Below are 23,921 nucleotides of genomic sequence, written 5' to 3' on the forward strand. Positions count from 1 at the left end.
ATGACTTTTATTATCTTGTATGTGTTCTCTGAATTTCAGGATTTTTTCATTTTAACAAATTGAATTTTGGCTTATAAGAACGGCTGGCCCATACCATAGTAATCTATTGCCTCTACTTGTGTGACTGTAATCTGTTGTAAACATCTTAAGAAATTGTCTCCTGTAGGGACCCTGGCCCCCCCCCCCCCCCCCCCCCCATAAAAAAAAGAAAATCGCACAGACTGAAAAAAAAAATTGGGCATTTTTATAAGTTTTCCCTAATCAACAGGTCTTTATGTAAAATATCCTGTTTTGGGTCTATGCGCAACAGTAGACAGAGTTTAGATTTTGGCAGTATGATATTGATCGTTCAATGGTTCTATAATTATGCCCCTTTATAAATTGGAAAATTGCAAATTTTTCAGTTTCTGCACTCTTAACTTTAGTTTGTCTCATCCAAATTTTATCCAAGTCATACACAATGTTAAGAACCACAACACACAAAAAGAGTTTAAATTTGGGCAGTGAGCCATTTACCATTCTAGAATCGTGCTCCTTTTTAAGTTAGAAAATTGCAAAGCTTGAGTTGGGGCATTTGTGTCCTCAGACACATTCTTCTTTTATTTATGCAATTTTGCATCCATATTTCATTTGTGGGAGCCTCTTTAGTTACTGTCATAATCTCACTAAATGCAAAGTTTTCTTGTGTATTCACTTACTTTTACTTATTATGTTAATATTAATTTGCACTGATTTTAAGCAAAATTTGGGCCTAATTCCCCTTCTTTTACAAAATATTTAAGAAAAATTCTGAGAATCCTGTAAAAGGCCAGTTGCAGAAAAGGTTTAAAGGAATGTTTCATTTATGATTGTTATTTGGATTCAAAATTGATGAACTCAAACCTCAACAATCATACTAACCACTATTTATTGTAGATTTTCACTTAGCTTGATAAAAAAATCTAAAAGTTTGAAAAAAAGAAAATGTTGTAAAGTTTGGATATTAAAGGTGTCCATACCATCTCCAAACATTTTGAAAAGAATTAATTTAGATATAAAAAGATGTGATATGAGTCCCAATGAGACAACTCTCCATCCAAGTCACAATTTGTAAACCATTATAGGTCAAAGTACGGCCTTGAACACGGAGCCTTGGCAAAAGCAAAAGTTCTGAATCTTTAATTCAAAAATTTCATTGAATGGTCAGCTAATGTATAATGGGGAAACGGGGCTACTAATGTAGTGTAAAGGAACTAATTTTATTTGCACATATCCATGCCTAGATCACTGTGCAAAAAAATATTTGATATTGTAACACACAGATACTTATTTAAAACTGTTGTAATCAAATGAAAATGATGGTTAGAATTTTTTTTTCAAATGGAAGCTGATAAATGTTGATTTTTTTCTTATTATTAACATATGTATCAGTTTTCTATCTAAAGTTGTGTATGTGCAGTAGAAATTTCCTTTTTGAGAAAGTAAGGTTCCTCATATAAAATTTTGGATATGCTTTGCTTTTAGGGAGTCATACATTAGTGACTACTTGAAACCAAAGCAAAGTAAATCATGGTTTGTTATAATAAAGGTTACATCACTTTAAATAAGAAAATGGGTACTTTTCTTTTTCCAAAATATTATATATATAGGGAATCAAGGGGGAAGCAGTCTTGAAATAACATGACTATAGGTTAACATAAACTATTGAGTAGTATGGCTCAACCAATTTATGAATAAAGCATGCTATTCAGAATTATGAGTATATATTGATTCTGATTTTGGATGGTTTGCACCTGATATTTATTAATTACAAGACACCTCACAGACTTTTCGATAGATCAAATCAAAGTAATTGCTTTTTTTAGCTCACCTGGCCAAAAGGCCAAGTGAGCTTTTCTCATCACTATGAGTACGTTGTCAGTCGTCTGTCAATCAATGCAATCAAACAAGTCAAATTTTGCAGAAAAAGTTAGTAGACTGTCACTCTTCATAGGAGTGATTGCCCTTAAATAAGGAGTTCTTTACCCTCTTTTGTGTTTTGAGCAAAAACTAAAGAAGATAGAGAGAAACTAAACAGACAGAATGATCAGCAATATAAGATCAACAAAAAAGAAATTTTTGTCATGAACTCTATTCTTGTCTACTATGTTGGAGGAGTCCATTGATGATTATACACATAGACCTAGGTGAGCGACACCTGCTCTTCAGAGCCTCTAGTTTAAGCTGTTGGAAGTTAGAAGTCTTACCAGCACCATGAGGACCCTTCCATTTTTAAGAGCAGATGAAAATTGATAGGCAATACATGGGAGATAACTAAAATCTTTGTAAAGAAAATAAATAAGAACATCTATTTGTGCTAGAATTTAGCCTTACTCAGTCATTATAATTCCAATACTTTTTATTGGGGTGTGAAGTTAACTTGCTACAGCTAATGTGTAGGAGCAGACATATGGTCAGGATTGGGTTAAGAGCTATTTGGGAATTAAATTAAGATTTTTTACAATGTATTTAATATATTGTAAAATTAAAAAGACTATGTAATCAGGCTGTTAGTTTTCTCGTTTTGATTGTTTTACATTTTTCATTTCAAGCCTTTTATAGCTGACTATGCGGTATGGGTTTTACTCATTGTTGTAGGGCGTACAGTGACCTATAGTGGTTAATTTCTGTGTCAGAGTTGTCTCATTGGCAATCACACCACATTTTTATGCCCCCGCCGTAGTGTTGGGGGCATTAAGTTTTACCCTTGTCCGTCTCTAACTTGAGTTTGCCTCAACCAAATGTTATGAAACTTATACACAATGCTTATTACCACAAAACACAGATCAAGTTTGAATTTTGGTGGTGTCACTTTAACCGTTCTAGAGTAATGCCCCTTTATAAATGGGAAAATTGCAAAATTTTTATTTTCTTCTAGATATCAAGTAATTTTTAAAACTGGAGTTATCTTCCTTTGTCCATGATTATAGTTGAATCAACTACAATCAATGCTTTATACAATGCAATGTTTAATTTTGACTTCCACTGATAAAACACAGATCAAGTTGAATTTGGGTAGTGCCACTTTAACCATTATTGAGTTATGCCCCTTTATAAATCGAAAGATTGCAAAATTTTTAGTTTCCATTCTGTAACTTAAGTTTGCCCCAACCAAACATTATGAAACCTATACACAATATTCATTACCACAAAACTAAGATCAAATACAAATTTTTTGTTTCCGTTTTCTAACTTTAGTTTGCTTCAACCAAATGTTATGAAACTTATAGTTATACACAATGCTTATTACTACATAATACAGATTAAGTATGAAATTTGGTGGCAACACTTTTACCATTTTTGAGTTATGTCCCTTTATAAACAAAAAAATTGCTGAATTTTTCGTTTCCGTTCTATATTTTTAATTTGTCTCAACCAAATGCTATAAAACTTATACACAACCGTTCTAGGGTTATGCGTGTTTACAAATAGAAAAATTGCTGAATTTTTAGTTTCTGTTCTCTACTTAAGTTAGCCTCAACCGAATGTTATGAGACTTGCATACAATGCTTATTACCACAAAACTCAGATCAAGTTCAAATTTGGGTAGCGACACTTTTACCGTTCTTCAGTTATGTCCCTTTATAACTATATGATATGCAAGCGGGGGCATCATCTGTGTCCACATGTGGACACTATCCACATTTATTTTATTTTTATATGTGTTGTGAAAAGGAACAGACCCGTTACCAGATGGGTTTTAGAGAGCAAATATAGTTGATGTTTTCTCTTTAAACAAGTTATTTATTGCCTGATTAACATGACATCCCACCATGACAAATATTTAAAAGAACTAATTTGCCATGATATTCATTGAAAGTCCTAAATCTACTGTGTAAAATAATATACATGTATTGAATAAAATATTTTATGATTTTTCTTTTCTTTTGTAGATATTAGATGAATTATGTCAGAAGAATGGTTGGGGGAGTCCAGTTTATCAACTTCATTCTACCCTTGCAAATGACAACTCCCAGCTCTTCTTATACAAGGTGCTTTACTTCATGATGACTTTGTTTCAAAGAAACTGCATATGAATCCTTGTCATTTTAGCTAGCTTTTGTCATCACTTAGCATCTGTCCTTCATCCTCTGTCCTCCTGTTTCTTGTGTGTTTTCTTGTCTGGGACTCTAGGCCATTTGGAACCAAAGTTACCTTTCATCATCTTTAGGGTGACTACCAGTACTTTAAACGTTATGTCTGATGACCCTATTGTCACCTAACATGTATGTTATTACTAAATATTGCAAAAATAGTAAAATAATAATTCATTAAAAAATTCTGCGAAGGACCAGTTGATTTCAGACTTTAAGAAATTGTTATTTTTATGCCCCACCTACGATAGTAGAGGGGTATTATGTTTTTCGGTCTGTGTCCGTTCGTTCGTCCGTCTGTCCCGCTTCAGGTTAAAGTTTTTGGTCAAGGTAGTTTTTGATGAAGTTGAAGTCCAATCAACTTGAAACTTAGTCCACATGTTCCCTATGATATTAATGCCAAATTAAGAGTTTTGACCCCAATTTCATGGTCCACTGAACATAGAAAATTATAGTGTGAGTGGGGCATCCGTGTACTATAGACACACAGTGTTCTCCCCAGGATTTTTGGATAGCACCAGGGTAACACGTGTGGACTTCTTGGTGAAATATTTCATGCAATCAGTTGTGTCGCGTCGCGTCGCGTCGCTTAGCTCTAGTTACTGTAGTTTTTATGTCTCTTGTTTTGTTTTAACACTGTGGTACTGTGTTATGTAGACATTGATTCAGAAAATTATTGGTAAAAAAGAAGTAAATAAAAAACAGTTTGTATACTTTTAATATTTTTTTAAAATAAATAAATTATGATTCATAATAAAATATTCATCTGAATTTAAAGTAATTAAATCTTTTATAAAATCCAAAATCAATAAAAATAAAATATCATTCAAAGAGAACAAAAATGTTCAATTTAAAAACCTTTCTAGTTTCTAGAAAAAAAGTTGTTGTATGTGAAAGGATTCCTGTCATAAGAAGATATAAAATTAGCAAGAACAATTGCAAATATTGTTTTATTATTTGAACCAGTTTCTATCTTAGATTTTAATAAAAAGAAATTTTTCATAAATTTTTGAACATTTTGCCATAGATTTCATGTAAATATTAACCTTTCTTGTCTTTGGTGATAATCAAACATAGATACAGACTTAATACTGCCCTAAAATCTAAATCTTTATTTGTCATGATCCATTTAAAAAGAATTCCTAAATCTATAAATTTATATTTGGTCTATAGATCTATAAGTAACCATATTTAATGTCAACAACTAAGTCTCCCTATTTTCCCGCCTAAATGACAGGAAGTAGATATAAATAGATTTAACATGTGCTTATGGATAAAATTTGCAAGATTACTTCTGTTATTCATTATTTATGGATATAGATATCCAGTTTGAAGGTACAGTCATGCATTTTACTTATAAAATATAATAGATTGCAATTAATTGTAAATAAACTTGAATATTCTACGTGAACTAACTGGGTCATGTGATATGTACAGACAGATACCTACACAGTTTGAAACCCGACTATCATGCAATAACTATGTCAAAATTAAAGATAAGATTGGCCATGGTTTAATCAGAGACATATAATACTATAATATAAGAATTGGGAAATGTATAGTTGTCCATTATACGTAATGAGCCACCATTATGATGTACAAAAAAATGTACCTATCGGGTCAAAAAAACTATTTGTGTACAAAGTATTTGCCGACTTGTCACAGGTCAGTGCTTGGGTGGAGAGTGAAGCCATAAAATAGTTATCTGTGATCATAAAGTTATGAACTCTTAATTAAAACACAAAAGAATCATGTTACAAGTGTTAATTACATCGATTAAATCCAATCAACAAGGTTAACCTCATAAGCTAAATCGATCACGTGGTGTAAACAATCTGTGTTGAACTGGTTTGAACTGGTCAAATTTCACCTGGAATTTTATACCGCACGGAAAAGATTTAACAAGTCGTTTAAAACTTTACCGATTTACGATTTTTTAACTGAAAATTTTAGCACCACGGAGAAAAATTATACATAGCGGTAAGAACGATACCACCACGGTAAAAAATTATATATCGCGGGCCCGCGCTCCTTTAAGGGCCTGGGGAGAACACTGGACACATTCTTGTTTATCCAATCATTAGACTGTCTTCAAACATGACTCAAATCTTCACTAAAAATGGAAAATTACCTCCTCAAATTGAATGAAAAACCTATAAAAATTGTTTGAAAGACGAATTGCTTCCAAACTTCGGTTATATGATTAAGATTATTGGATGAACAAACTTGGGCACCACTGCTCCTAAAAAAATGAAAATTTTACTGAATAATATAAAAATCATTTGAAGGACCAGTTGTAGAATTTAGTTTTAGAATACAAATTATGATATTCTTTAGAGTTGTGGAAAATGACTCCATCTCCTTCAAACCAGGATAAAGGCATTACTAAAAATAGAAAATTTTATGCAACTTAAAAAAAAGTCCCCAAAAAATATGTGAAAGACCCATTGCTGTCTAACATAGATTAAATAAAACATTAATAATCATCATTTAAGAGTTATGTTGGTGACCCTGAGAAATTAATACAAAAAAATCTGGAACAACCTATGGTATATAAATCTATCTGTTATAAAAATAAGTTAAACTACTAATGTACAATCATAAACAAAGAAAGATAACTTCATTTCAAGATATATAATTTACCTAAGTGTGTTCCATTGCCAAATACAATTCAATATTTTAATATTAGTTCAAATTGTAAAATGAAAGCAATCTTTTCCCTTCAGACTAGTCACAAGTATTTTGAATGTGTATATCATTGTAATTGTTAAAGTACCAGTTGTCATATTAATGATAAGTTAATTTAAAAATATGATGGATAGTAATACATGGTTGTAAACTAGAAACTTATTATTTAATAAAAATAGAAATATTGAAAATTATTTTCTGAAAATCAGATTACCCCCCATGCAAACCTGAACAATTTCTTATTATACTTGTCTACACAGTATATATGTTAGACTCAGATCGACTTCCGTTACTCAAATGGACGACCAATATGACATCACGTTCTCAAATCAGTGTCCAATATTTTTACCCTCTAATCGACATCAAATGTGATGTCATGTATTACCCAAAACAACGCCCGATTGATTGGAGTCTCCACTCATCTATGTCCAATATCCTTTAATCATTTATTCTGAATTTAATCTTTGTTTATTTAACTGTATCGTTTTGTCTTTGTGTAAAGCTGCTTTTAGAAAACTAATTGATTTCATATATCTTTATACTTAACAAATCACAACTATTTAGTTGACTATGAAAGGAATAACAAAGAAGGCAGCATCCCATACCTAATAATCAACTAAATAGAAATAAAAGGACAAACATCAGTTAATGCCTATAAGAAAACACTGACATCATATTACATGTTCATGCATATTAATATTTAGGTCTACGTTATCTTATTCCTTTCATATGTATATTTAAAAATGACTTGTGGATATATGACAATGAGATATAACCCAAAGACAAAGATAGCTGAAAGACATCTAGAGGGCAATATACAGTCTCAATCAATGGACAGAATATAGAAGTACAGTCAGTTGTTGAAAAGTATTATTATTTTGACTCTGCAAGATTTAAAATTGTCTATTTGTTAAAACAACATTTGCATTCGGAAAATGCTTGTATCAAATCAGGAATGTGACAGTTTGTTTTATTAAATAAAGTTGTAACGTCATTGCAGCAAGTCCTTTAAAAGGACGTCGATTAGAGAAGCCATAAATTGGATGTTGATTTGAGAACCAAAATAAAAGGTGTCGATTAGAGGGGCATAGAATTGGCAGTTGATTTGCATTCTTACTTTATTATGACATCAGATTTGGACGTCCATTTGAGGAACAGATGTCGATTAGAGACCAGACGTCTATCCAAGTCTCAGCGCTTTTCCTATAATAAACATAACTTTTAAGAAAAGTTCACCTGACACATTTCATACTTTCTATCACTTTTGTACTAGTAACTATCAATCTGGAAACCTTCCAAAATAACAAATGTCTTTCTGCTTACACCTGGTCTAGTCACAACTTCCACAACTTTTCACTTAGATATTTTTTAAAGAAACCTTGTCATTGACATATAAAGAAAAGTCTCTAACTAATGAAAAATAAAAGAAAGAAAAATGGCAAGAAATACATGCAAAGTAAGAGGAACATAACTAATAAGGTACTGAAAATTCAAAAATAATTGCGATGTTTTTTAATGTGAATAACGTGACTGGGTTAGTGTTGCAATAACAAGAACTTGCATTCTGATATCTGATGCATATACTGTAAACTCACAAATTTTTGCGAAGGTTTTATTAATGCGAATACGTGAGTATTGCAATAACAATAACTCTTATTGTGATATTTGATACATGTAAATGAATGCAGATTTTTCTGAAAGCGCAATAATTAATTTCGCATTTTTGTCCATTTTTTTAAAAATCGCAATAATAAATGCACACAATAATTTCTGAATTTACAGTATCTGTACAAAGCTTTTCCTGAAATTGCAAAAATTAATCTCGCATTTATGACTGTTCTTCAAAAATCGCAATAAATTCTGAATTTACAGTAATATATAAAACAAGTGATAACAATTGTGATCATGTGCCTACTTAAATGCTAGTATCATATTTTCAATTCATGAATTAACTATTATTAAAATGTTCTTTTTAGGTCACTGTTCCTGCTTTCAGCACACCATTCCAGCCAAATAAGTTATCAAAGAGTATTGACACAGCCAAAAACTTTGGTGCAGAGTTTGTCCTAACTCAGTTAGGAATCCCTTATGACAGTGGTGAGTACAATCCCTTAATTCTTAAACAGCCCTAATAAATGCCATGTGAGTTTTTTTGTGAACAAATACAGGAGTGATCAATGAATTGCATGAAATTACTGGTGTTATAAAAAAAGCAATGTTTTGGCAAATTGAAAAATTATAATTATGTAATGATTTCAATTAACATCTATAGCCACAAAAAAGAAATAGTTTAAATCATTCTTTTAAATTATCAAAACAAAATAGTATGAACATGTAATCTTCTTCACAAAAAATCAAGGAAAAATGGTGACCAATGTATGAAATAAATGATTAAGAATGTTCGCTACTCTTGTTTATGACTTTTTGTCAGAAATTCGGAATCCTCTAGTTTTATCCATGTGGTGCCAATAAAAAATTGGCCAGCTTACCCCTACATTTCTTTTCATAATTTTATTACATATACTGTGAAAGCACTTTTATTCGTGGGGTACCAATATTCGTGTTTTTCGTGGATGGCTATATCCACGAATTTAAGTGTCCAACGAAATGTAACAACTGTTGTCCAAATCATGACATGGAAAGATTCCCTGTAGTTCTACTACTTTGATACGGGCATATAGTCTAGAGAAAACATTGAATATCAACAAACGCACTATGAACTATATGCAGGAGCGTACCACCAGTGTAGCATGTACAACTTCAGACAGGATTTTAATCTTTAAAATACCTAAGTTGTATGACTTTTTTAAGCTTTTAATTCTCATGAAAAATTAGTTTTGAAAGATGAAAATCAGACTTCCGGTGATGATATATGATGATGAAGTGTTCATTTTATCTTCTCATAACTCTCTCACGAAAAAAAATAATAATTTCATATTGGGCTTGCTTTTTTATTTCATACGTATTATTTCATAAGTATTAATTCAAAGTACATTTGTAGCATTTTTTATGCAAACCTTTTTCTTTAAATGACATATTTATGGCCCAATTAACACCTTTGGTGATTGTAAATCTGTTGATCATTCCATCTCAGGTTAATTAGTGTCACCACTTCTGATTACACATGTGCAACAATTAAAATTTTACTTTGCAATTTCCTTCAATCGAGATAATTTGTATTCATGGATGAATCAGCTTATTTCTGAAAGCAATTATTATACCCCACGCAACGAGTTGCGGAGGGTATAATGTTTTTGACCCGTCTGTCCGTCTGTCTGTCCGTCCGTCCGCCTGTCTGTCTGTCCCTCCGTCCGTCAGTCCGTCAGTCCTGTTTCTTGTCATCTCAACTCCTCTCAAACCACACAACAGAATTTCACGAAACCTTTTTAGATAATAAGGACATACTACGTAGATGTGCATGTTGACAGGAAATTAAGATTCAATTTTTTTTCCAGGAGTTACGCCCCTTTGAACTTATTTGCCCAATATACTACTGCAACCTTTTGTCATCGCAACTCCTCTCAAACCTCACAACAGAATTTCATGAAACTGTGTAGATAATAAGGACACACTATGTAGATGTGCATATTGACAGGAAATTATGATTCAATTTTTTTTCTGATACAATTTTTTTTCTTACACTTATTTTATTTCTCCATTGACAATGTGGGGACGTGGGGTATGTGAGCGGGCTCACTAAGGTTCTTTCATTTTATTAAAAATTTGATGAATGTTGTCAGATATGAAAGACGAACAAGTAGGTGAAAATGAACATCATATGATTATTTTCAAGAATCTTCGTTTCTGATGGGTTCAAATTCTTCACCCGAAATTGTTTTCAGAAAATTAAAGTCCACGAATTTAAGAACCCACGAACATACAACTTTTGCTCAATCCACAAAATTGATACCCACGAATAAAAGTACTTTCACAGTAGTTTAAAAAGACATTTTTGAAAATCTTATAAAATCTTTGTTATTTTTTAGAGAAAAAAGGTGCCAATGTTAAATGGATGAAATATCTAGAGAGAATCATTTCCCGCCAAATTTTCAATTGATTATTTCTCAAAAACAAGGACACGGACCAGTCATTTTTTTCTTCTTTTTAGCTCACCGCGGCCCAAAGGGCCCCATGTGAGCTTATGCCATCACTTGGCGTCCATCGTCGTCTGTCGTCGTAAACTATTTCAAAAATCTTCTCCTCTGAAACTACTGGGCCAAATACCTTCAAACTTTAACTAAATGTTCCTTAGGGTATCTAGTTTATAAATTGTATCCAAAGTTTTGATCCATAGACAAACATGGCCACCATGGCTAAAAATAGAACATAGGGGTCAAATGCAGTTTTTGGCTTATATCTTAAAAAACTTAAGCTTTTAGAGCAAATCTGGACGGGGTAAAATTGTTCAATTGGTCAAAATCTATCAGCCCTGAAATTTTCAGACGAATCGAACAACCCATTGTTGGGTTGCTGCCACTAAATTGGTAGTTTTAAGGAAATTTTGCAGTTTTTTGTTATCTTGAATATTATTATAGATAGATATAAAATGTAAATAGCAATAATGTTCAGCAAAGTAAGATCTACAAAAAAGTTAATAAGACCATAATTGTCAATTGACCCCTTAATTAGTTATTGCCTTTTAAAGACAATTTTACACAATTTGTTCATCAAGTTTGCTAACATTTAAAAAATCTTCTCCTCTGAAACTACTGGGCTAATTACCTTCAAACTTTAACTAAATGTTCCTTAGGGTATCTTGTTTATAATATGTATCCGAAGTTTTGATCCATTGACAAACATGGCCTCCATGGCTAAAAACAGAACATAAGGGTCAAATGCAGTTTTTGGCTTATATCTCAAAAACTAAAGCTTTTAGAGCAAATCTGACATGGGATAAAAATTGTTCAATTGGTCAAAATCTATTGGCCCTGAAATTATCAGACAAATCAAACAACCCATTGTTGGGTTTCTGCCACCAAATTGGTAGTTTTAACAAAATTTTGCAGTTTTTATACGACCGCAAAAAAATTTTTGTGGTCGTATATTGGTATGACGTTGGCGTCGTCGTCGTTGTCTGGCGTCGTCGTCGTCTGGCGTTGTCAGGCGTCGTCCGAAGACACATTGGTTTTCGCACTCTAACTTTAGTTTAAGTGAATGGATCTCTATGAAATTTTACCACAAGGTTCAATACCACAAAAGGAAGGTTTGGATAGATTTTGAGGGTTATGGTACCAACAGTAAAGGAATTAGGGGCCAAAAAGGGGCCAAAAATAAGCATTTTTGTAACTTCCAGACATAACTTGTGTGTTAGTGTATGGATCTCTCTGACATTGTACCACAAGGTTCCATATCACAAAAGGAATGCTGGGATCGATTTTGGGGGTAATTGCCTCTAAATTTTAGGAATTAGGGGCCAAAAAAGGGGCAATAAACAAGCATTTTTCTAGTTTCATGACAATAACTTGTGTGTAAGTGTATGGATCTTTCTGAAATTGTACTACAAGGTTCCATATCACAAAGGGAAAGCTGGAATTGAGTTTGGGGGTAATTGCCGAAACGTTTAGGAATGGGGGCCAAAAAGGGGCCAAAAATAAGCATTTTTCTAGTTTCCAGACAATAACTTGTGTTCAAGTATATGGATCTCTCTGAAATTGTACTGCAAGGTACCATACCACACAGGGAAGGCTGGGGTTGATGATGGGGGTAATTGCCTCAATATTTTAGGAATTAGGGGCCAAAAAGGGGCAAAAAACAAGCATTTTTCTAGTTTCAGGACAATAACTTGTGTGTAAGTGTATTGATCTTTCTGAAATTGTACTACAAGGTTCCATATCGCAAAGGGAAAGCTGGGTTTGAGTTTGGGGGTAATTGCCTTAAATGTTTAGGAATTTGGGGCCAAAAAGGGGCCAAAAAACACATTTTTAGCTCACCTGACCTGAAAGGTCAAGTGAGCTTTTCTCATCACTTTGCGTCCGTCGTCCTGCGTCCGTCGTCCGTCGTCCGTCGTCCGTCGTCCGTAAACTTTTACAAAAATCTTCTCCTCTGAAACTACTGGGCCAAATTTAACCAAACTTGGCCACAATCATCATTGGGGTATCTAGTTTTAAAAATGTGTGGCGTGACCCGGTCAACCAACCAAGATGGCCGCCATGGCTAAAAATAGAACATAGGGGTAAAATGCAGTTTTTAGCTTATAACTCAAAAACCAAAGCATTAAGAGCAAATCTGACATGGGGTAAAATTGTTCATCAGGTCAAGATCTATCTGCCCTGAAATTTTCAGATGAATCGGACAACCCGTTATTGGGTTGCTGCCCCTGAATTGGTAATTTTAAGGAAATTTTGCTGTTTTTGGTTATTATCTTGAATATTATTATAGATAGAGATAAACTGTAAACAGCAATAATGTTCAGCAAAGTAAGATTTACAAATAAGTCAATATAACCGAAATGGTCAGTTGACCCCTTTAGGAGTAATTGCCCTTTATAGTCAATTTTTAACCATTTTTCGTAAATCTTAGTAATCTTTTACAAAAATCTTCTCCTCTGAAACAACTGGGCCAAATTAAACCAAACTTGGCCACAATCATCATTGGGGTATCTAGTTTAAAAAATGTGTGGCGTGACCCGGCCAACCAACCAAGATGGCCGCCACAGCTAAAAATAAAACATAGGGGTAAAATGCAGTTTTTGGTTTATAACTCAAAAACCAAAGCATTTAGAGCAAATCTGACACAAGTAAAATTGTTTATCAGGTCAAGATCTATCTGCCCTGAAATTTTCAGATGAATCGAACAACCTGTTGTTGGGTTGCTGCCCCTGAATTGGTAATTTTAAGGAAATTTTGCTGTTTTTGGTTATTATCTTGAATATTATTATAGATAGAGATAAACTGTAAACAGCAATAATGTTCAGCAAAGTAAGATTAACAAATAAGTCGACATGACTGAAATGGTCAGTTGACCCCTTTAGGAGTTATTGCCCTTTATAGTCAATTTTTAACAATTTTTCGTAAATCTTAGTAATCTTTTACAAAAATCTTCTCCTCTGAAACTCCGTGGCCAAATTAAACCAAACTTGGCCACAATCATCATTTGGTTATCTAGTTTTAAAAATGTGTGGCGTGACCTGGTCAACCAACCAAGATGGCCGCCACGGCTAAAAATAGAACATAGGGGTAAAATTCAGTTTTTGGCTTTTAACTCAAAAACCAAAGCATTTAAAGCAAATCTGACATGAAGTAAAATTGTTTATCAGGTCAAGATCTATCTGCCCTGAAATTTTCAGATGAATCGGACAACCCGTTATTGGGTTGCTGCCCCTGAATTGGTAATTTTAAGGAAATTTTGCTGTTTTTGGTTATTATCTTGAATATTATTATAGATAGAGATAAACTGTAAACAGCAATAATGTTCAGCAAAGTAAGATTTACAAATAAGTTAATATAACCGAAATGGTCAGTTGACCCCTTTAGGAGTAATTGCCCTTTATAGTCAATTTTTAACCATTTTTCGTAAATCTTAGTAATCTTTTACAAAAATCTTCTCCTCTGAAACAACTGGGCCAAATTAAACCAAACTTGGCCACAATCATCATTTGGTTATCTAGTTTTGAAAATGTGTGGCGTGACCTGGTCAACCAACCAAGATGGCCGCCACGGCTAAAAATAGAACATAGGGGTAAAATTCAGTTTTTGGCTTTTAACTCAAAAACCAAAGCATTTAAAGCAAATCTGACATGAAGTAAAATTGTTTATCAGGTCAAGATCTATCTGCCCTGAAATTTTCAGATGAATCGGACAACCCGTTGTTGGGTTGCTGCTCCTGAATTGGTAATTTTAAGGTGATTTTGCTGTTTTTGGTTATTATCTTGAATATTATTATAGATAGAGATAAACTGTAAAAAACAATAAATGTCGGCAAAGTAAGATCTACAAATAAGTCAACATGACCGAAATTGTCAGTTGACCCCTTTAGGAGTTATTGCCCTTTATAGTCAATTTTTAACCATTTTTTCGTAAATCTTAGTAATCTTTTACAAAAATCTTCTCCTCTGAAACTACTGGGCCAAGTTAATTATAGATAGAGATAATTGTAAGCAGGAAAAATGTTCAGTAAATTAAGATGTACAAACACATCACCATCACCAAAACACAATTTTGTCATGAATCCATCTGCGTCCTTTGTTTAATATTCACATAGACCAAGGTGAGCGACACAGGCTCTTTAGAGCCTCTAGTTCTAGTTTCCAGACAATAACTTGTGTTCAAGTGTATGGATCTCTCTGAAATTGTACTGCAAGGTACCATACCACAAAGGGAAGGCTGGGATTGAGTTTGGGGGTGAAGAATCATAAGGGGGTTCAAAAAATTTGGGGGGGGATTTTTTTTTTTTCCTTTTTTTTTCTTTTTTTCCTTTTTTTCTTGTTATTTCTGATTTATATTTAAAAGCAAATAATAATGATATGGTAGGAGATACACACCAAACAGGATGTTTAAATTATTATATTATAAGTATTGTGCAATAGCAAGAAATTTTCAATTGCACAGTATTGCACAATAGCAAGAAATCTTCAATTGCACAGTATTGCGCAATAGCAAGAAATCTTCAATTGCACAGTATTGCGCAATAGCAAGAAATATCCAATAGCACAATATTGCGCAATAGCAAGAAATTGTCAATTGTACAGTATTGCGCAATAGCAAGAAATATTTAATTGCACAGTATTGTGCAAAAGAAGATACTTCATATAAATTGCTTATTTCTTGACCAATTTCAATGGGGTTTTATTCTTGAATTCTTGGGGTTCTTTAATATGCTGAATCTAACCGTGTATTTAGTTTTTGGATTTTGGGCCCCGTTTTTAAATTGGTCCACATTGAGGTCCAAAGGGTCCAAAATTAAACTTTGTTTGATTTCATCAAAAATTGAATTATTGGGGTTCTTTGATATGCCGAATCTAACCGTGTATTTAGATTCTTAATTTTTGGTTCCGTTTTTAAATTGGTCTACATTAAGGTCCAAAGGGTCCAAAATTAAACTTAGTTTGATTTTAACAAAAATTGAATTCTTAGGGTTCTTTGATATGCTTAATCTAAACATGTATTTAGATTTTTGATTATGGGCCCAGTTTTCAAGTTGGTCAAAATCGGGGTCCAAAATTAAACTTGTTTGATTTCAACAAAAATTGAATATATGGGGTTCTTTGATATGCTGAATCTAACCATGTATTTAGATTTTGGATATTGGACCATAAAAGGTGAATATCCAATTTAAAATTTTTAAGTTCTTAGACCACATTCATTCTGTGTCAGAAACCTATGCTGTGTCAAATATTTAATCACAATCCAAATGCAAAGCTGTATCAAGCTTGAATGTTGTGTCCATACTTGCCCCAACTGTTCAGGGTTCGACCTCTGCGGTCGTATCAAGCTGCGCCCTGCGGAGCATTTTATTATTTGTTATTATCTTGAATATTATTATAGATAGATATAAACTGTAAGCTGCAATAATGTTCAGCAAAGTAAGATCTACAAAAAAGTTAATCTGACCAAAATTGTCAATTGACCCCTTAAGGAGTTATTGCCCTTTAAAGACAATTTTACACAATTTGTTCATCAAGTTTGCTAACATTTAAAAATCTTCTCCTCTGAAATATAGGTGAGCGATAAAATATGTAGCATATTCGGTATATCAATACTATATTACTTAGACAAGATAAAATAATTAAAAATACTCAAGAAGTGAAGGTATTGATAAAAAGATAGAAAGCAGTAGTCATTTGTTCTGACTACATTTTAACTGTAGTAAATTTAAAGGTGCAATAAGCATTCATCATATTGCAACTTTGTTAACCTTCTCTCCTGCTCCCTAGAAAAAAAGTTCTGATCACTAGCATCAAATGCAAGTTTTAATCGGTTGGAGGTCGATTGTTAGATCATGATAGAAAAAATATATGTGCAGTTAGATTAAATTGAATAACTGGTCAGAACAAAAAAATAACAAGTTTCTAGTTATATCAAGTGGCACGAGAAAAGGAAAAAAAGATTCTGCTATGAAAAATATCTTAACATCAAACAATGAACTTTTGTTTACAAATACTGAATAACATAAGAATTTTACGTATAATTGTCATACATGTACAAAATGTATCTTGTATTCCAGATGCAGCTAATCTTGCCACAAGCATGTACCAGGGAAGACCAATAGGTCCAGCAGGCTATGCCATAGCAAATGGTTTGCCAAGATCAGATGTTCCATATGCAACAATACCAATGGTAACAAGTGCTCCTCCAACATATGTCAGTACAATGGCTCCAGGGAAAATGACAATGCCTCCACCACCAGGACCTCAAAGTAAGTAAATAAGCTATCTTGAAACAGCTGGTGTAGGTAGCTGTAGGAAAGTAAACTATAATTCATACATATTTTATTCACAAAATAACTAGCATTGATTGGATAGCAGGCTAAAGCCTATAGGGTCCTCTCCAATGAAAACTATGTCAGCACTTGGTGTCCATGCATCTTCATGTCAAACTCCAAATCTGGAGGTAAAAGAAACAAACACAATCAAACCCACTATATATGTTATTTTATACTGCCCTTTTCTTGATTGATATAGTCATCATTTTGTGTCCAATGTAGGTCCATCTGACATCAGACAATTTACATTTTCATCGTCCCATTGAAACACCTCAGCCAGGTTGAACATGGCAGGAATAAGAAATGGAAGATCCTTTATGAAATAATACTCATTTTGTTATGAACAGATGAAAAACATTATGATTGGAAGACTCTTCACAATCAGTTGTCATTATATAATTTTTACCAAACATGGCAGCGTTGGTGGCACATAGTTTCCATTGAAACCCTTTGGAATATCACATTTTCATCTTCTTTGATTGATCTTCTTGGCAGATTTTAACCTGTTTGTATATTTATGATGTATATTATGTCTTCTGCAGATTTTCCTCATTTTTGGAAGAAGAAAAAGATTGTCAAGGCAATTTTTTATTCTGATTGGCAATTTTCAGAAATCCTAAGGGATTGATAAAATACAAAACTATATTTAGCTAAATTTGTTAGAAGTTATTTCCTCTTGAACAATTCCAAATGAAGTGGTAAAATTCCCAGGTGAGCAATACAGACTCTTAAGAGCCCTTTAGTCTTTAACATTTTTTAAACCCCAGCTGCTAGGCGGAGGGGGCATTAAGGTTTACCTATGTCCGTCTGTACATCTGTCCGTATATCTGTGCGTTCCAAAATTGGTTTCCATTTTCTAACTTCAGTTTGCCTCAACCAAATGTAATAATTAAACTTATACACAATGCTTATTACCACCAAGCACAGATCAAGTTCGAATTTGGGTGATGTCACTGTCAATATTCTTGAGTTATGTCCCTTTAAAAAATTGAAAATTGCCAATTTTGCTGTTTTTTGTGCTCTATCACGTTTACTGTTCTTGAGTTATGTCTCTTTATAACTGGAAAAATTTCTTTTGTCTGAACTCTAACTGTTGTATGTACAGACCAAATGTTTCATTTCCATGCTCAAAAGTTTGAAGGGGCCTCGGTGGCCGAGTGGTCTAAGTAGTTACTACTGTAATCACTAGCCAGTCAACACTGAGGTTGTGAGTTCGAACCCCGCTCGTGCGGGTGCACTCGACTCCGATCTTAATTGACTAGGATTGTCAGTTTTCCTATCGAAGGTCGTGGTTTTCTCCGGACACTCCGGCTTCCTCCACCAATAAAAACTGGCTGCCACGAAATAGCCCAAAAGTGGCGTTAAAACACCAAAAATCAAAAATCAAATCACAAGGGGGGCATCTATGTCTAATGGACACATTTTTTTTTTATTTACAAACTTGCAATGTGTTTCTTATTAACTTAAGGTCTTCTCGTATTACCAACTAAAATATTACCTATAGCAATGCTATATTACACCTACAACATTTTGGAATCAGAATGTTCTATATCAATTTATCTTTTCAGTTCCTTATGAATATGGACAGTACAGTTAAAAGTCAAGGAAGTAACCTGGGAGTGTCAACATAAAGAAAAAGAGAAGACTTTTTCCATTTATATTCTCAGCAGTTTGTGCTTAACATTTACATTTGTCTATACTTTTCTGCGTTACAAGAAGATAAAGTATTGTTAGAAAAGGAATTTTTTGGCTTGTTTCAAATTTCAGTTCTCCACAGAAATTCAGTTTCTGTAGAAATTTTCTTATGTTTTCAGTAAAATTTAAAATAATTCATCAGTTCTATTTTAGAATAGAAATGACACATAATCAAGGATATGTTTTCAATCTAAATTTTTTTAATTTTTTTTAGGACGGGGCATGAAAGACTGCCATGAGGTACATTGACATTGTAGAGACATTCTGTTTGAAAATAATTCAGTGCATTGTACATTTGAATATCATTGTCTTCTTTATATGACAGTATTACTCCATAAGAGTCCCAACATTTTTTAATGCATTTTTGTACAGTTGTAACCACACAAGAATGATTTTTCCATGTAACTAGACTGTAGGTTATGAACATTCATAAGCAGACTCACGTCATTGAATTAAAGTTAAAATAAGAGATAAGTATCAAAATGTATGGTATACTTTACAGCTCAAATGCTAACTACTTTCAGATTACCTTAACAGGATTTGCTTATTTAGGAAAAAATTGGAAACATATCCTTGAATGGGACTCATATTCCTCATGTTTGATAATAATTAAAATCTAACTAAAAATCTTATATTGTGTTATTGGAGAGGTAAAAACATAATTTTTATAATATCTTAAATGAATCACCAGTTCCATAGTTTGAACATAAGATATTTGTCAGAATGCTTTAATTTCTACCTATATTGTATCGATATTACTAGATAGGACAAGTTGTTGACACTAGTCTCTCGCCACCGTAGTAGTCTCTTTTAAAAGTGCATGCAATTTTGTGTTTCATTTTGATGATGCTGTTATGTTATTTATTTAACAAGTGCTATGCACAAAAGTTGTTTTTATTCATATATTGAATTGTTATTTGGAATGTTTTATGAGGTTGCTTTGGATCATATATTTGTTATATGTTATTGCTGGAAGAAGACTTGAATAACTGACTGTTTCTGGAATAAAACAAAAGTGATTAATGTGAAGTTGATGATACTTGTAAAGCTTCTGTCAGGTGTATAAAAAATGTATAGATTAGTGTAGAAATTGAATTATTTTTAGAGTAAATAACTAATCTTCGAAGAGAAATCAGCATCTTTACAAGTATGAAGTATTTGTCTTGTAAGATTTTTCTATCTTGTCATTCTTTATAAGTCTTTTTTGAATTTTAGGACTGTTCACTGTACTATTTGTTAAAAAATATAAGGAACACCATAGTCTAGTAATATATGCTTAAGAGACAATTTTTTTTAAGTTTAAAGAACTAAAAGAATCAAGTTTAGAAAACTAGACGTTTGAAAAGTTTTCATCCAGATATCCAGGAATAGTAGGATTATTCCAAGTAACTTCTGTTTGTTGTTAGGCTGGAGTATTGAGTACTCGTGTTTGTTAAAGTTAGGATTGCTACATGTATAATGTTATATTTTTGTCACATATCAATTATTTTATATCTACATTCCAAACTGCGAAACTCATTCCATTCATCCTTATTTTCTTTCTATTTATATGTTACTAGTAGGCACACAGTATGCATTACAGACGAAAGAAAGCCATTTTTATTTTTCTGAACTTTTAAGTATATATATGACTAACCAAGATTGTCACAAGATTTCTGCCATAAATAAGGTTTATATTTTTTTATCCTATTAAATATTATTGTCCTAATAGAGTATTCTGTTGTTTATAGACATTCGTGAAACATTGACATCCTTTCCAAATATTTATCCCGTCATTCATTCTTCATTATATAGTAGATTTGGGAATCTTGGCTTTAAGTTTTAACATAAAATAAGTCTCATGTCAGGGATGAATTTTACAAGTTATTTTTTATAGACATCAATATTTTGTTCCTGATATTGTTTTCAAAAGTTGCTCATGGAGAACTGCAAAAAATTTTAATTTTGATAAGGAGTTACGATATATGTGAACTGATATTGTTCTGAATTTCTTTGTACTTATAAAACCATTTCTGTTCATTAAAAACTTGGAGGCTAATATACAATTGTTGGTTGTTTCAAGGGATGAGCATAGTCTCATTATTATCAAACTTTTAGTTCTGTATAATTAATATATTTTCAAAGTTTGAACCTTATACTTAGTTATAGTTCTGCCATGACCCAGGTTGGTGCTCATTTTTATTTTTTATTAGGTACTCAAAGGTGTTGTGTAGTGATATATATATATATATTGCATGCTTTTGTTGAATTATTTTAAACAAAAATATGTTCTTTTGAACTATTTTTCTGACATATTTTTTTATAGTTTTTAAAAGAATAATATATACTTACAATTGGATACATTTTAATAAACCAATGATAATAAGAATAACATCCTATGTATTAGCCTGATTTGTTGAAATTTGAAAAGATAATCTTTTTATACAAGATCCACAGTAGGTGGTTAAGGTGCCAAATGTCTTTCTTAGCCAGATATGCTCAGCACAATCCTATAATGTCTTGCAAAAATACAAAATCATGCTAGGTTAAATGTTATTACATAAATAAGGATTAAAACGTTTTTTTTTTAAAACTTGAGGGGTAAACTGTGACCGGTAATTTTTTTTGTTCTATTGAGGTGAATTACTGTTAAATAGTAGATCAATTGAGAGGATTATTTTAATTATAGATTCATAAAAAAATACTATGTTTTATTCAAAAGAGGTGTGTATATGTCCTTCAGACCCAATAACAATATTATATTAAATTCAAGTTCAAGTTCAGTTAAAACCATGTTGTAATTTGTTGTTTAAAAAAAGGATTTTTATGAAAAGAGAGGAGGGGGATTAAGAGTTTGATATTTACAAAATTAATGTATACTGATAGTATCTATGATTGAATTACAAGACATATATAGGGTTGTACATTGTTTTGGTCATACTGTAAATACAAGTAATATGCTTTCACAGTGTGTTCATTCTGATATAACGAGAAAATTTAGCTTGAATATTTATTTTACATTCTAAGTAAACAAATGAATCAAAATAGTAAAATGATTATATAATCTATTTTAAAGAAATTATATATTAAATTGACTCGGTATGACCAAAACTGAGCTTATGTGCAATGTTTGTAGTTAACCTGTAATAACTAAAATCAAACTTACATCAACATAGATATGTAAATGTTTCTTCCACAATAGAAAGATTGTCTTCCATAACAGGTACTGCTCTAAGTATTAACATTAGAAATTAAAAAAAATAGAATAGAAATTCTGTTTATACATGGTTAATGAAAAATAGAATAGAAATTATGTTTATACACGGTTAATGAAGTAAATTTTAGAACAAAGCCAGAAAAGATATCAGAAATAAATATCAAATCACTTTGTCAAATCCTAAACCTCTTAAAAGTTACAAATATAATGGAGCAATTTTGAAATGCAAGATGTAGGTGGAAGGAAGATTTACATGTAGAATTAGAAAAATTAATTAAGAAAAATAAAGTAATTAGAGATGGCTTTTTGTATAAAGGATGCAATACTTAAAGAGATTAAATAAGGCATAATATATGTATTAAAAAGACAAAAGTGAGATTATGATGTAGTATGTAAGGCCTGAGTATTTGAATAAAATTAAAAATGATACAATTACAGCTTTATAAAATAATCAATATTAAAAGTATCAAAAAGTAATGCAAAGTATAATGTAATAATATGAGAAATTTAATTTCCAAATAAGATGTAGGATTTCAATAGTAACGATATAAATTAAATAAGCTTCCAGATGTTAGGTTGTATTAATCATTCCATAAGACTGCTTCTTAATAAATTCATGCTTTCATAATGGTTATGCTTCATATCTGTCATGTGTATATACAAAATCATAGCCTGCACCTCTTGCCAAATTATTTAGTCTACACAATACCTTAATATTATAGTATATAATCATTTCAATGGTGGTGGTGTTTATTTTATTTGATTTTCGTTCATTTTATCATTTACTTTTAATATCCAATTAATACAGATTAGTAAAACTATAATTTTGAGACTAGAATATGATACAAAGGATAAATAGCCTCCATTAATACAGCTGTTATCCTAATGCTAGCAAGTTAAAGGTTTGGTTTGCTTGCTTGCTTTGTTTGTTACATTAATGTTTGCTCAAGCATTGTAATTAAGATTGACATATGAAAACAATATAAAAAGGCGGGGTTAAACTTGTATACATTATATTTAAATTTGATTGGACATTATCAAATATTAAAATTTACCTAAATACAGGTTTAACTCTGCCTACTTATATTGTTTGCAGATGTCAATCTTAATTACAATGCTTGAGCAAACGTTAATACAAACAAAGCAAGCAAGCCAACCAAACCTTTAACTTGCTAGCATTACGATAACACTGAAATATAATTATTTCACACAAAATCTGTATTTATTGGATAAAGTATCTATTTTAATCAGTTAGATTACACAGATTTGTCTTTTAATTTTGTCATAGTTAGCAATTCCTGATTACCAAAGTAGTTATTATAGTGCAAATATTTTTGTAAGAATTCCATAAATAGGTAGTGATTGTATGATGTGCCATTTATCTGAGAAATTGTATGTACCCCAAATTCTCTATTAGAAAGGTAATTGTGCATTGTTGATAAGGTTTATAATTGAATTAATGACGTAATGCAAATGAGATTCCAAATAGGTTATGGAAAATGTGGAAAGACCTAAATAATTATTTAGATTTATCTTCAGAGAAAATATAAAATGTCAGCACTCTGAAAATGAAAAAAAAAAAGATTACAAATGTTATTTTATGCTAGAAGGGTTCATTTTCACTTTAGCATTAAGAAATTGGTGATAATCAGAAAAATTAGATTGATAAACCTATTTGGAAAGGTGTGATATTGAATACGATGATTATAGGGAACATACAAGGGTGATTTTTCTCAGTGCCTTATGTGACAAACTAGTCCCATGTTTTATTGTTTTGTTGGTTATGAAGGGTCTCAGGAGTTATATATATT

The 23,921-nt window shown here is 32.0% G+C and overlaps 1 protein-coding gene across 2 annotated transcripts in view; it reads left to right on the forward strand.

Moving 5' to 3' along the window:
* LOC127704872 (APOBEC1 complementation factor-like) overlaps positions 1 to 22,577 on the forward strand; it is a 40,156-nt gene extending 17,579 nt beyond the window's left edge. For both annotated transcript variants that reach the window (XM_052209103.1, XM_052209102.1), the window contains 4 exons: positions 3,912 to 4,010; positions 8,777 to 8,897; positions 16,962 to 17,153; positions 18,788 to 22,577. In XM_052209103.1, the coding sequence (XP_052065063.1) occupies positions 3,912 to 4,010; positions 8,777 to 8,897; positions 16,962 to 17,153; positions 18,788 to 18,816 (441 nt within the window). In that variant the 3' untranslated portion in view covers positions 18,817 to 22,577. The remainder of the gene's footprint in view (positions 1 to 3,911; positions 4,011 to 8,776; positions 8,898 to 16,961; positions 17,154 to 18,787) is intronic.
* The last annotated feature ends 1,344 nt before the right edge of the window (positions 22,578 to 23,921 follow it).

The sequence above is a fragment of the Mytilus californianus genome, unplaced genomic scaffold (genome assembly GCF_021869535.1).
Source record: "Mytilus californianus isolate M0D057914Y unplaced genomic scaffold, xbMytCali1.0.p SCAF_6, whole genome shotgun sequence".
NCBI classification, from domain to species: domain Eukaryota; kingdom Metazoa; phylum Mollusca; class Bivalvia; order Mytilida; family Mytilidae; genus Mytilus; species Mytilus californianus.